The 13,534-nt window shown below is 54.1% G+C and overlaps 2 protein-coding genes across 3 annotated transcripts; one reads left to right on the forward strand and one right to left on the reverse strand.

The window, feature by feature from the left end:
* Positions 1–3: 3 nt before the first annotated feature.
* Positions 4–4,184, forward strand: CHCHD5 (coiled-coil-helix-coiled-coil-helix domain containing 5). Of its 2 annotated transcripts, XR_011906104.1 has the most exons (5): positions 4–65; positions 221–361; positions 1,872–2,023; positions 2,969–3,462; positions 3,978–4,184. XR_011906104.1 is itself a non-coding variant. In XM_072360682.1 (4 exons), coding segments are annotated over exons 1-3 (294 nt in total). In that variant the 5' UTR covers positions 4–63; the 3' UTR covers position 2,023; positions 2,969–4,184. The 2 variants fall into 2 exon arrangements, 1 of the variants encoding a protein (XP_072216783.1); XM_072360682.1 differs by having other exon boundaries at positions 2,969–4,184.
* A 4,795-nt stretch (positions 4,185–8,979) lies between these two features.
* On the reverse strand, positions 8,980–12,394 carry LOC140264768 (LIM homeobox transcription factor 1-alpha-like; the record flags this gene model as incomplete). Its single annotated transcript, XM_072360678.1, is given in 8 exon segments — positions 8,980–9,135; positions 9,138–9,260; positions 10,056–10,163; positions 10,166–10,213; positions 10,298–10,433; positions 10,888–10,965; positions 11,056–11,213; positions 12,162–12,394. Coding segments are annotated over 8 exon segments (913 nt in total), but the record flags the coding sequence as incomplete, so codon positions are not given.
* Positions 12,395–13,534: the final 1,140 nt, after the last annotated feature.

The raw sequence follows: 13,534 nt of genomic DNA on the forward strand, positions 1-13,534 counted from the left end.
AAGGAGATGCACTTCCGCTTCCGGAAACGGAGTGCTGCGCATGCGTAGTGAGGCGGAAGAGGGATGTGAGTATGGAGGGGACCGGGCCTAGCTCAGGCCTAGTCCAGGCCTAGTTCGGGCCTAGCTCGGGCCTAGCTCAGGCCTAGCTCGGGCCTAGCTCGGGCCTAGCTCGGTCCGGTTCTGTTCGGTTCGGTTCGGTTCATTCGGTGTCGCCTCTCAGGCAGGCGGCCCTGGAGATCACGGCGCGGTATTGCCGTACGGAGATGGAGCAATATGGCCGCTGCGTGGCCGCCAGCCCGACTTCGTGGCAGACGGATTGTCACAGCCTGAGGAACAACATGGCGCGGTGCGCCAACACGCAGTGAGTGGGGGGGGGGGGTAAAGGGGGCCTAAGGGGGGGGTAATGTAGGGCAATGTGGGGCCTGGGGGATTAAAGTGGGGCCTGGAAGGGGGGTGGGGGTAAAGTGGGGTCTGGGGCGGGGGGTTAAAGTGGGGCTGAGGGGGATAAAATGGGACCTGGAAGGGGGGGGGGGGGGGTAATCAATGTGGGGCCTGGAAGGGAGGGAGGGTGGGGGGTTGAAGTGAGGCCTGGGGGGGGTAAAATGGGACCTGGAAGGGGGGGGGGTGTTAAAGAGGGGCCTGGGGGGGTTGAAGTGGGGTCTGGGGGGGAGGGAGTAATGTAGGGCAATGTGGGGCCTGGGGGGGGGGGGGGGGGGGGGGGGGTTAAAGTGGGGCCTGGTGGGGGGAGCAGGGGGGTATAAAGTAGGGCCTGGGGGGTTAAAATGGGGTCTGGGGTATAAAGTGGGGCCTGGGATGGGGGGGGTTAATGTAGGGCAATATGGGGTCTGGGGGGGGGGGGGGGTTAAAGTGGGGCCTGGGGGGGTTAAAGTGGGGCTGAGGGGGCTTAAAGTGGGGTCTAGGGGGGAGGCAATATAGGGCAATGTGGGGTTGGGGGTTAAAGTGGGGCTGGGAAGGGGGGGGGAGGGTTAAAGTGGGGCCTGGTGGGGGGAGGGTGACGGGAGAGGGGGGGTATAAAGTAGGGCTTGGGATGGGGGGGGGGGATAAAGTAGGGCCTGGGGGGTATAAAATGGGGTCTGGGGTATAAAGTGGGGCCTGGGGGGGGGTATAAATGGGGCCTGGGGGGGGGGTAAAATGGGACCAGGGAGGGAGGGGTTGAAGTGGGGTCTGGGGGGGAGTAATGTAGGGCAATGTGGGGTTGGGGGGGGTTAAAGTGGGGCCTGGAAGGGAGGGGGTGGGGGGTTAAAGTTGGGCCTGGGTTGGGGGGGGGGTATAAAGTGGGGCCTGGGATGGGGGGGGGTGACGTGGGCCCTTTGGGGGTGAAGTGGGGCCTAGAGGTGAATTGGGGGGGGGGGGGGGGGGGGAGGGGCGGGTAAAGTGCGGCCTGGATGGGGAGGGGTAAAGGGGGGCTGAGGGGGGGTGTTGAAGTGGGGCCTGGGGGGGTAAAGAGAGGCCTGGGGGGAGGGAGGGGTAAAGTGGGGGGGTGAGGATGGGGGTTATAGTGGGGCCTGGGGGATGTAAAGTGGGGCCTGAGGGGGAGAGGGGGTGAAGTGGGGCCTTTGGGGTTCTGAAGGGGTAATGGGACCTGTGGGACTCAGAGAGAGAAGGTGAAGGGAAATGGGTCCTTCAGGGCTTTGAGAGGGGAAATGGGGCTCTAAAGTGAAGGGAAATGGGTCCTTCAGGGCTCTGAGAGGGGAAATGGGGCTCTAAAGTGAAGGGAAATGGGTCCTTTAGGGCTCTGAGAGGGGAAATGGGGCTCTAAAGTGAAGGGAAATGGGTCCTTTAGGGCTCTGCGAGGGCAACGGTGCCTGTATGGCTATAGGGGGAGCTTAGGGCCCTGTGCTGCCCCACAGCCCCATAGTGCAGCGGATCAAGGAGGACTGTGCTGAGCCCTTCAGCGCCTTCGAGCGGTGCCTGAAGGAGAACCAGGCTTCAGTGCTGAACTGCAGTGAGCACGTCAATGCCTTCCTGAGCTGTGCTGACAGGGTGAAGCTCCCGGCATGAGGTGAGCAATGCAAAGATCCGGCATTGGAATACATGGAGAGATGAGGTTTTAATTATGGGGGTTCTTTGTCATTGAAGAGCTGGTTTATAAATGGGAGGGGGATCCTAAAACAAGCAGTGATTTTAAGGCTGTTTTGGTGCTCAAAGGTTGGAAATAAGAGGGAAGTTTTGACATGGGTAGGAAGAGCTGGGGTGAGGGGGGATGGCTTTAAACTCAGAGGTGGGATATATGGGATATATAGGGTGGATGTAAGGAGGGAACTCTTTAACCAGGGGGAGGGGAGGCCCATGGTGCCCCATCACTGCAGGTGCTGTCTATGGAGCCCTAAGGGGGCGCCCACCCCATGGCAAAAGTGGGGCTGGGGGGGGTTTGGGGTCCTTCCAGATCAACTGTGCCGTGATCCCATCGTTCTTTGATCTTTAAGGACCCATCCAACCCAACCATTCCATAGTTGGTTGATCCCATCATTCCTTGATCTTTAAGGACCCATCCAACCCAACCATTCCATAGTTGGTTGTTTTTGGGGTCCCTTCTAACCCAACCATTCCATGTTTGGTTGATCCCATCGTTCTTTGATCTTTAAGGACCCATCCAACCCAACCATTCCATAGTTGGTTCTTTTTGGGGTCCCTTCTAACCCAGCCATTCCATGTTTGGTTGATCCCATTATTCTGTGATCTTTAAGGACCCATCCAACCCAATCATTCCATAGTTGGTTGTTTTTGGGGTCCCTTCCAACCCAACCATTCCATAGTTGGTTGTTTTTGGGGTCCCTTCCAACCCAACCCATTGCGTTCTGTGACCTTTAAGGTTCTTCTCCTGTTATAGGATATCGCCATCCATGTAGGAACAGGAAGCAAAGTGGGAGGAGGGAATGGAGCTATCAAGTATTTCTCCCATTCACTTTTATCTCTGATTCTTTGCTTTGTGCTGTTTTCTTTATAGGGGACCCCCGGGATTAAAACTCATCCTCAGGACTGAAGGAAAACTCTTTGTCTTCTCATCATGGTGCTGGGTCGGGTCGCTGCTCCCCCCTTTATGGCTTGTTGGGTTGAAAACCACCTCTTATTTTTCCTACAGGTTCCTCACTAAGGACAACGTTTTTCCCTTTATCATGATCAAAAATAGCCAGCAAAACAAGACTGAAAGCCAAATCTGGCTTTCCCCATAGCCAGCAAAACAAGACTGAAGCCAACTCTTGCCTTTCCCCATAGCCAGCAAAGCAAGACTGAAGCCAACTCTTGCCTTTCCTCACTGCTGATGGATGCTGCTATTAGAGCTGAACCGACTCCATTGACCTTTCCCTAAGCATGGAGTTCCCAGCTTGCCCATTCTGGGAGCACCGTGGGGCTGCGTTAGAACAGCAGGGGGAGTCTTCAGACTGCGAACTTCAGAGCTCCTCAAACTCGGAGCCAAATGGAGATCTGCCTATGGGGAGGGTGGAGCCATTGGCATTGCAATGGAGATCTGTCTATGGGGAGGGTGGAGCCATTGGCATCGCAATGGAGATCTGTCTATGGGGAGGGTAGATCCATTGGCATCGCAATGGAGATCTGTCCATGGGGAAGGTGGAGCCATTGGCATCGCAATGGAGATCTGCCTATGGGGAGGGTGGATCCATTGGCATCGCAATGGAGATCTGTCTATGGGGAAGGTAGAGCCATTGGCATCGCAATGGAGATCTGTCTATGGGGAGGGTGGGACCATTGGCATCGCAATGGAGATCTGTCTATGGGGAGGGTAGATCCATTGCATCGCAATGGAGATCTGTCTATGGGGAGGGTGGGACCATTGGCATCGCAATGGAGATCTGCCTATGGGGAGGGTAGATCCATTGGCATTGCAATGGAGATCTGTCTATGGGGAGGGTAGATCCATTGGCATCGCAATGGAGATCTGTCTATGGGGAAGGTAGAGCTATTGGCATCGCAATGGAGATCTGTCTATGGGGAAGGTGGAGCCATTGGCATCGCAATGGAGATCTGTCTATGGGGAAGGTAGATCCATTGGCATCGCAATGGAGATCTGTCTATGGGGAAGGTAGATCCATTGGCATTGCAATGGAGATCTGTCTATGGGGAGGGTGGGAAGGCACTGAGCCCTCCAGGGAGGTGATTTTTGGGGCTGTAATGAATAGAAATAAATGATCATGTTTATTGAGGGTGTTTGCCAAGGAGTGGATGAAGAGCTGCGGGCCGTTCTGCAGAGCTGGAGCAGCTCTCCTCCGTTGCGTTGCTTTCTATTGGCAAACTGCTGTTTCTCGACCCCGCACTGCTCTTTGTGAGGAGAAATAGATCCCAACAGCCCAACCTGAGCTTCCACCCGTGCAATATGAGGCTGCGAGTTGTTCTACCTGAAAGGAAAGGTGGGGTGTGGAGCAGGATCTTGGCTGGGACCCATTGCCATTTCCAACCTCAGGTCGGATGGATCCGCGTTCCAGCCCGGCGTGAAGCCAAGCAGGGTTGGCAGCCATCGCTTTGTGTTCTCCAACTGCTTTGTATTGAGGGGCAGCAGATGGAAATGGTTCTATCCTTGCTTCCAGCACAGCCCGAATCGTCTCGACTCTCTTCATTACAAGTGGGATATGAGATGGAGCAGATGAGATTCCCTATTTACTGAACGCCCTGTTTGAAATGTGAAACTAAAACACCCGTTTTCCAAGTCAGGAGGGAAAAGGGGACGGTAGATTTTGCTTCAAAGGGAATTTTGGAAAGCAATATGGGAGGAAAAACATCTTTTTTGAGCCATTTTCTTAATGCATTTATCCTGAGCAGCCCCAACAGCTCGATTCAGGGCTGTGTGGGAACGGAGGCGCTTTGCAGGTTGTTGACCCCGCATTGAAACGTCAACGCGGCGACAAGCAAAGCCATTTTTCATGAGGGTTGAGGTGATGTGGGGCCTCCTCTGCAGCCCGTTCAGGTCTCCTTCAGAGCTGGAGCTGCTCCATTATTTCTTCATCAACCCATTAACCTCTGAGCTGCCGCGTTGCCTCTCGTGGGACAGCAGGATCCGGCCAGTTCTGAACCTGGGTAGCGTGGAAACAAAGTTCTGCTCTTTGCCCTTTGCGTTCTGGCTTTGACAAGTGGAAGAAAAAGGTGAGAAACCACCCGAGAAAGAGGAGAAAAAGCTGTTCACTTCCAAATCCATCCATCGCTTCTGTGTTTCTATTGGGAAACATAACCAGCCTCTTCCTAAAGAGCAGCACCCGAAGAGCATCCCCTACGGAAAGGACGGGTTGCTGTGCTGCCTTTCAGCTGCCATCTGAAAACACAAGGCAATGTTGCTCCAGTTCTGCCTCCTGGCTCCCATCCTCACCCCGTTCTGTGTTTTATTTCCCTCCTGCTTTTAATTGTTCTCAGCTCTGCTTGCGGGTGAAGCCGGATTCCCTGCTCAAAACACAAAGTCGAGCTCCAGGTCTTTTTTCCGTCCCTTCCATAGCTTTAATTGAGGTTGAAGCTCAAAACATGAAGTCGAGCTCCAGGTCTTTTTTCCGTCCCTTCCATAGCTTTAATTGAGGTTGAAGCTCATAACACGAAGTCGAGCTCCAGGTCTTTTTTCTCCCCCTCCTTTAACTGGGGTTGATGTCACTTTGCAATCCAAGCAGAACTCTGGAGGTGAATCACACACCGGCCCGGAATGAGGAACTTCCCTCCCTCCCTCCTTCCATCCTTAAAACCTCTTTAATTTTTCACCCAGAAAATACTCTCGTTTTACACTCTGCTTCTCATACTGAAAGGAACCATAAATCAGCTCCGTCCCTTTGGTGTCAGCGGGGGGAGATTTAATGCTGCCAGCAACTCCCAGGTCCGCGGTGGGCAGCGACGGAGGGCAGAGGAGCCGCATTCCATTGGCACACACCAGTTTGCTTTCCTTGGCTGTGGGCCTGTTGGGGGCTTCGAGGGGAGCGGGGTGGGCAGATGAAGGGTTTGGCCGCTCTTGTTGTTTTTGCTTTCCTTCACCTTTCTCCTCCTCTCGGAGCTGGAGGATGCTCGGGAATTTCCAGTGCCTTGTTATGAGGTTTGATCCTCTCAACAGCTCTGAAGGCCAAGCCAGAAAGCGTGGGTGTCATCCAGCCTGCTGCCCTGCTGCTCTCTGCTCTGCTGCAGGGTGAGCTCAGCCTTGCCTTGCAGTGATTGCCTCCCCCCCCGAAGTGCACATTCCTCATGGGACTGAGCTCCCTGCTGCCCATCGGTGCTTTGCAAAGGAGTCGGATCCCAATCACAAAGCTCCTCCTGCCTCAGAAGCAGCAGCGCTTGCTGCTGTCTATTACTGCTGCAAGAGCACCTTTCCAGCTGCAAAACAGAGCTGGGAGCAATCACCGAGCCCCACTGTGCTGCTGGTGCTTCCATTGGGACCCCCATGCGACCCGCTGAGCTGCCAGCACAAGGCAAAGGTGGAAGTGAACCCACTGCAGCAAAGTGCGCTTCCCAGTGGGCAAAATGGCACCCCAAAGTGCTCCTGGTGCAAAAGCTTCCCACATTTCCCTCTTAGGAAGGGCAAAATTATACCCCAAAGTGCCCTTGGTGCAAAGGGTTCCCCCCTTTCCCTCTTAGGAAGGGCAAAATTATACCCCAAAGTGCCCTTGGTGCAAAAGGTTCCCCCCTATCCCTCTTAGGAAAGGCAAAATGACACCCCAAAGTGCCCTTGGTGCAAAGGGTTCCCCCTATCCCTCTTAGGAAGGGCAAAATGACACCCCAAAGCGCTCTTAGTGCAAGAGGTTCCCCCCTATCCCTCTTAGGAAGGGCAAAATGACACCCCAAAGTGCCCTTGGTGCAAAGGGTTCCCCCCATTTCCCTCTTAGGAAGGGCAAAATGACACCCCAAAGTGCCCTTGGTGCAAAGGGTTCCCCCCCTTTCCCTCTTACAAAGTGATGGGAAAGGGTTGCAGAGCGTGAACGCAAAGGGAAGCGCCCATCAGCAGCCGCATATGGCTTTATTGTGTGGGGTGAGCTCTGTAAGGGCTGTGGTTGTTTTCTTTCTGTCCATTCCCTTGGGAAGGGCAAACAAAAACATCCCTGATAACGAAACGAAACGCATCGGGGTCGCATCTCATTTCATCCCCCAGCAATGGGGTTGCAAAGCTTCTCCGTCACCGCAAACAACGACCGCGAGCTGTTTGTATTTTTACCTTCTTTTAATCATTGGAAGGGGAAATACACACTTCTACAATCAGACAAAAGCCCCCCGGATTGGGGGGGGGTGGGGGGGAGAAGGCTTAGAAATCAAAACACCACGTACAGAAAACACCGGCCGGGTTCTCAGCTGCATTTCGACGCGCAACTGGAGGTCAAGATTGAAGATGTAAGTCGCGATTTCCTGTTGGGAGCCGTCTGCTCGTCGGTCTCTCTGTCCAAACAGATGTGGGGGAAATCAGTTCTGGAGGATCTCCTTCATCTGGCACCATTCTGGGAGAACCTGACCTTTCCAGCAATATTGGCTCCGTTTCCTTCACAGCTGTCAAGGACCGAATCCCACACTCGGGTCTTGGTTGGGAGAATAAAGGCTTTCCGTTGGGTAATAATTCACGTTTCTAATCTCTGTTTCTGTTTTTTTCTTGTTTTACTCGTTTGGTTTTTTTTTAACTTGTTTTTATTCGCATCGGCGCCCACCAGCTTCTCTCTGCCTCACTGAAGGTGCTCTATGGGGTCTATGGGGGTCTATTGGGTCCTATTGGGGTCCTATGGGGTTCTATGGGGCTCTATGAGGGCTCTATGGTGAAGGGTGTTGTGATGGGGGTGAGGGGGGAGAAAATGGATCCCTCCTTCCCAACCCACAGCAGAGGCGCGCTTTGCTCTTGGTTGAGTCTTGGCATCGCTGCTGGGTTGCCCTCATAGCCCAAATGAGGCTCGTCAGGGGGGTAACGCCATGGAATGCCATCCTGTTTATTTCTTCCATCACGTATTTGAGGCTGGGATGCCTGGAAGGGGAGTCTGGGGGGGGAGTCATCGAGTGATGGGATGGTTGGGTGAGAAGGGACCTCTGAGATCATGGAACCTTGGGATGGTTGGGTTGGAGGGGATCTTAAAGATGATGGAACCACAACGTGGGTTGGCTTGGAAGGGACCTTAAAGATCATGGAATGCTGGCATGAAATTGGGTTGGAAGGGTCCTTAAAGATGATGGAACTGTTGGATGGCTGGGTTGGAAGGGTCCTTAAAGATCACAGAGCCATGGGATGGGTTGGAAGGGTCCTTAAAGATCACAGAGCCATGGGATGGGTTGGGTTGGAAGGGTCCTTAAAGATCACAGAGCTATGGGATGGGTTGGAAGGGTCCTTAAAGATGGAACTGTGGGATGGTTGGGTTGGAAGGGTCCTTAAAGATCACAGAGCTATGGGATGGGTTGGAAGGGTCCTTAAAGATGGAACTGTGGGATGGTTGGGTTGGAAGGGTCCTTAAAGATCACAGAGCTGGCAGCTGTGATTTTGTGTCCCGAAACGAAGCAGAACAGCCCATTTAGAGGAAGGTAGAAAGACAGAACAGCCGCAGGGAACAAGTTGTGGTCGTGCCATATTCCTCTCGACATCCTCCACCACCATAGGGCAGAAACACTCTCATCTCTGGAGGCAGACTTGATCACAAGCCGCTTCATTCACGCCTTTCTGAAACGCCAAAGGTTGGAAAGCTGCACTGCATTGCAATGGCCACAAAGGGAAGGCCTGAAGGGCACCCAATGGGGATGCCTCAAGACCACGTTGAAGATGAACCTTGCCCCGTGAAGCATCTGGGATGGGGAATGAGGCAAAGAGGAGCAGCAGGACTTGAATAAACAAGAGTTTGTGTGGGGAGAAGCCTGCGCTGCTGCTGGGGGCCGCTCTGCTTCGCTGTGTTAGGAGGACATCGTGCTTCAAACAGCTTCAACACCGGGCAAACTGCTAAAGGAACAGCTAAACAACATGACACCGTCCATCTAGGTGGCTGGAAAGGAAGGAGAGAGGCAACCCCAAGTCTTTCAGGTTGCGGAATAGCGCTTCTGCGTTGGGTGGATCCACCGCCTCCTCCATGATGCAGAATGTCTCGTGTCTGAACCCAGAGCAGCATCTGTCCAAGATACTGGGGGATGCTGGTGGGGAGCAGCTTGAAGGTCAGGAGGTGAAGTAGGAGCTCTGCATGAGTACAGTCGGTCAATGGGGTTGCCCACGCGGGCTTGCAGGAGGTTGGCTTCGGCCGTGGACAGCAGGCAGTCCCCCAGGTGGCTGATGCTGTCAGTGTCCATGTCATGGAAAACTCCTTCTGAATCTGGGAGAGGAAAGCAAAGAGAAATGGGTGTCAACGTGGCACGAGCACGGCAAGATGGCGTGGCACTGCAGTGGGGCCTGGAGTCAACCAACATGAGCAGGAGCCCCAACCCAACTCCTGTTGTTCATTGGGGTGGAACCTGAGGATGGATTTTCAGGGTCCCCAACCCAACAAACCCAACTCCTGTTGGCCATTGGGGTGGAACCAAGGATGGATTTCAGGGTCCCCAACCCAACAAACCCAACTCCTGTTGGCCATAGGGGTGGAACCTGAGGATGGATTTCATGATCTTCAACCCAACAAACCCAGCTCCTGTTGGCCATTGGGGTGGAACCCGAGGATGGATTTCAGGGTCCCCAACCCAACAACCCAACTCCTGTTGGCCATTGGGGTGGAACCCGAGGATGGATTTCAGGGTCCCCAACCCAACAACCCAACTCCTGTTGGCCATTGGGGTGGAACCCGAGGATGGATTTCACGGTCATCAACCCAACAAACCCAACTCCTGTTGGCCATTGGGGTGGAACCCGAGGATGGATTTCATGGTCCTTAACCCAACAAACCCAACTCCTGTTGGCCATTGGGGTGGAACCCGAGGATGGATTTCAGGGTCCCCAACCCAACACCTTTCATAGGAGAAAAGACCCCAGCCTCATTTCCCAACCTTTAGCAGAGCTCAGCCTGGAGGCTGCGTCCATCCACTGGGACCCAAACCCAATTCCTATTGTATGGAACCCAATGATGGCTTTGGGGGGTTGGATGGCCTTGGTGGGAAGGGTCTCATTGCTCTCCTACCGTAGGGGTGCAGGTGGTCTCCGGGCAGCTGTGGTGGGGTGAGGCCCTGCCTATAGAGATCCGTGCTGTAGCCATTCTGGTCCAGGGGCAGCAGCTGCTGCTGGGGAGCCGGGGATATGGAACCATCATCCCATCCAGGCCGTGAACGCTTGCACCATCTATAGAAATAAGCACGGGAAGGAAGGGGAGAAGGGGCTCAGATGGAATCCAGTCCCCCCACATCGGTGCTCAATGCTCCTCACCTTCGCTGTCATCATTGCTTTGCCTGCTGCTGCGCCCGGTCCCCCTCCCGGACCCCAAACGTGGGTTCCCCATCTGCTCCTGCTCCTGCTGCTGTTGCTGCTGCTGTTGCTGCTGCCTGCGGGCAATCTTCTTCATCTGCAGGAAGAAAGAGACCCCAGATGTGAGGTTCTGAGGCAGGACGGGGGTCTCCTACCTCTCATAGGCAGCAAGCATTGCTGTGATACACCCCCCATCACGCCCCCCTTCCAATGCAAGGTGTGTGCAATGGGGCCGCCACGAAGGGCTGCACGTCTTCGTTAGGAAATGCCATCTGAGGACTCATTTCTGCCCTCCCTGCAGGAAGACGTGGGAAAGCCTTCTCCTCTTCCCCATCACACACACAGAGAGGGGAAAAGAGCCATTGGAAAGGAAAACATTTCAGCTCTGCAAACATCCCTGCAATTCCTGTGTTCCTCTCTAAGCTTTTAGATAGACCCACCCTATCCAAGATACGCGTTTCGGGCCGAGGAAATGGGTTTTTATTCCTCTCTCTATTGTTTTCTTGCACTGGAATGGATGTGGGACGTCCACCCGTCCCCCCCTCACCCACCTTTGCTCTTTGGTTCTGAAACCACACTTGCACCACCCGCACCGTCAGCCCCGTCTCCGCCGCCAGGGTCTCCCTCACCTACCCGTGTAAAGGAAGAGGAGAGGCTGGGTCAGAAATGAACGAGGTCCAATGGACTCTTGTAGGCCCATCGGTTCCGTCCCTCCGTACCTTCCTACAGGGCTTAGAAGAGACCTCAAAGGAAGCCTTGAACGCCCTCCGCTGCTGCGTGGTGAGGATGGTGCGCGGGCGCTTGGAACGCTTGTGGTCTTTGCTGTCCTCGTTGCCTTTGCCCTGTGAGTGGCCACCATCCTCATCCTCGCTTTTCACTGCAGGGGGGAGATGGGGAAGAGCTGAATTTCGGGGGGGTGAAGGTGGAAAGGAGCGCTGAGTTTTGCTCCTCTTGTTGTGCGGATTAGAATGGAAGAGCTGAGTGAAGGCAGAGGGGATCTGGGGTTGAGCTGTGGGTCAAGGCGATGTGGGCAGTAAGGGGGTGCTGATGGCCAATGTGGATGGTCACGGAGCCATGGAGTGCTTGGGTGGGTGGGATGGAGGGGGTCCTTAAAGGTCATAGAACCATGGAATGGTTGGGTTGGATGGGACCTCAAAGGTCATGGAATGGTGGAGTGGTTGGGTTGGGTTGGAAGGGTCCTCAAAGACCACAGAATGGGTTGGGTTGGGTTGGGTTGAGTTGGAAGGGTCCTCAAAGACCATAGAATGGGTTGGGTTGGGTTGGGTTGGAAGGGTCCTCGAAGACCATAGAATGGGTTGGTTTGGGTTGGGTTGAGTTGGAAGGGTCCTCGAAGACCATAGAATGGGTTGGTTTGGGTTGGGTTGAGTTGGAAGGGTCCTCGAAGACCATAGAATGGGTTGGGTTGGGTTGGAAGGGTCCTCGAAGACCATAGAATGGGTTGGGTTGGGTTGGAAGGGTCCTCAAAGACCATAGAATGGGTTGGGTTGGGTTGGGTTGGGTTGGAAGGGTCCTCGAAGACCATAGAATGGGTTGGGTTGGGTTGGAAGGGTCCTCAAAGACCATAGAATGGGTTGGGTTGGGTTGGAAGGGTCCTCAAAGACCATAGCATGGATTGGGTTGGAAAGGTCCTTAAAGATAATTGAACCATGGAATGGTACCTTAAACATCATGCAACCACAGCATGGCTGGGTTAGAAGGGACCCCCAAAACCCCCTCAGCTCCTACTGTGGTCTGGCTATCCAAACACCACCGTACCCACCAACCCCAGCCCACCAGCCCCTTCCCCACCTCTCCAGCTCCTCACCGGACTCGGTGGGCGCTGGGCTGATGGCGCTCAGCATCTCCTTCTCCTTCTCATAGTCGCTGCGGCACAGCAGCTGCCCTTCCTTCAGCACAAACTCATCACCCCTCTGCAGGCGCCGCTCGCACTCGCAGCAGTAGAAGCAATGGACGTGGTAGACGTTCTCCAGCACCCTCATGATGAGCTCGGTTGGAGCGATGGCCTTCAAGCAGCTGCTGCATTTGGTCTGGAAGAGCCTGCAAAGCAAAAAGACCCGGGGGTCAGGAGTTGGGGAAGGGTTGGGGGGGACAGATTGGGCTGGCAAAGCAGAAAACCCGGGGTCAGGTGTTGGAGAAGGGAGAAATTGGGGGGGGACAGATTGGGCTGGAGGAGCTGTCGCACAAAAGCAAACCTCTTGCATAGAAGCTCTGTTGATAATTAACGCATGTTAATTATCAGCTTGATGGATTTCCCCGTCTGGCTCTTTCAAGTGGGATTTCCCCCCCCCCAACCGATAGGATTTGTCAGGGAAAGGGCATAGAACTTGGTTGTTTCTTTTTCCTTTCCTATACCGCAATAAGGAGCGTTGGAAGGGTCCTTAAAGATCACAGAACCATGGGACGGGGTTGGGTTGGAATGTACCCTATAGGTCCTATATAGATCCTATAGATCATAGAACCATGGGATGGGGTTGGGTTGGAACATACCCTATAGATCCTATATAGATCCTATAGATCATAGAACCATGGGATGGGGTTGGGTTGGATGGGTCCTTAAAGATCACAGAACCATGGGACGGGGTCGGGTTGGAACATACCCTATAGATCATAGAACCATGGGATGGGGTTGGGTTGGAACATACCCTATAGATCCTATATAGATCCTATAGGTCATAGAACCATGGGATGGGGTTGGGTTGGAACATACCCTGTAGATCATAGAACCATGGGACGGGGTTGGGTTGGATGGGTCCTTAAAGACCACAGAACCATGGGACGGGGTTGGGTTGGAACATACCTTATAGATCATAGAACCATGGGACGGGGTTGGGTTGGATGGGTCCTTAAAGACCACAGGACCATGGGATGGGGTTGGGTTGGAACATACCCTATAGATCATAGAACCATGGGATGGGGTTGGGTTGGACGGGTCCTTAAAGATCACAGAACCACGGGGTTAAGGTTAGGGTTATAAGCAAGGAATGAGCAGCTTGTAGCCATTGCCCCACACCAACTCGAGCCTCTGTCTCCTTTGTAGGCACCTTTCAATCCCCCCATTGCTCTTTTTCAGGGTGAAAACACCCAATGTAAAGGACAAAGGAAGCCAAGGGAGGAAGGAGGGGGGTGGATGGAGCTGCACCCAGCAAGGAACCCGATTTTGGGGTCCTGTTTTCCTCT

The sequence above is a fragment of the Excalfactoria chinensis genome, unplaced genomic scaffold (genome assembly GCF_039878825.1).
Source record: "Excalfactoria chinensis isolate bCotChi1 unplaced genomic scaffold, bCotChi1.hap2 Scaffold_1005, whole genome shotgun sequence".
Lineage (NCBI taxonomy): Eukaryota > Metazoa > Chordata > Aves > Galliformes > Phasianidae > Excalfactoria > Excalfactoria chinensis.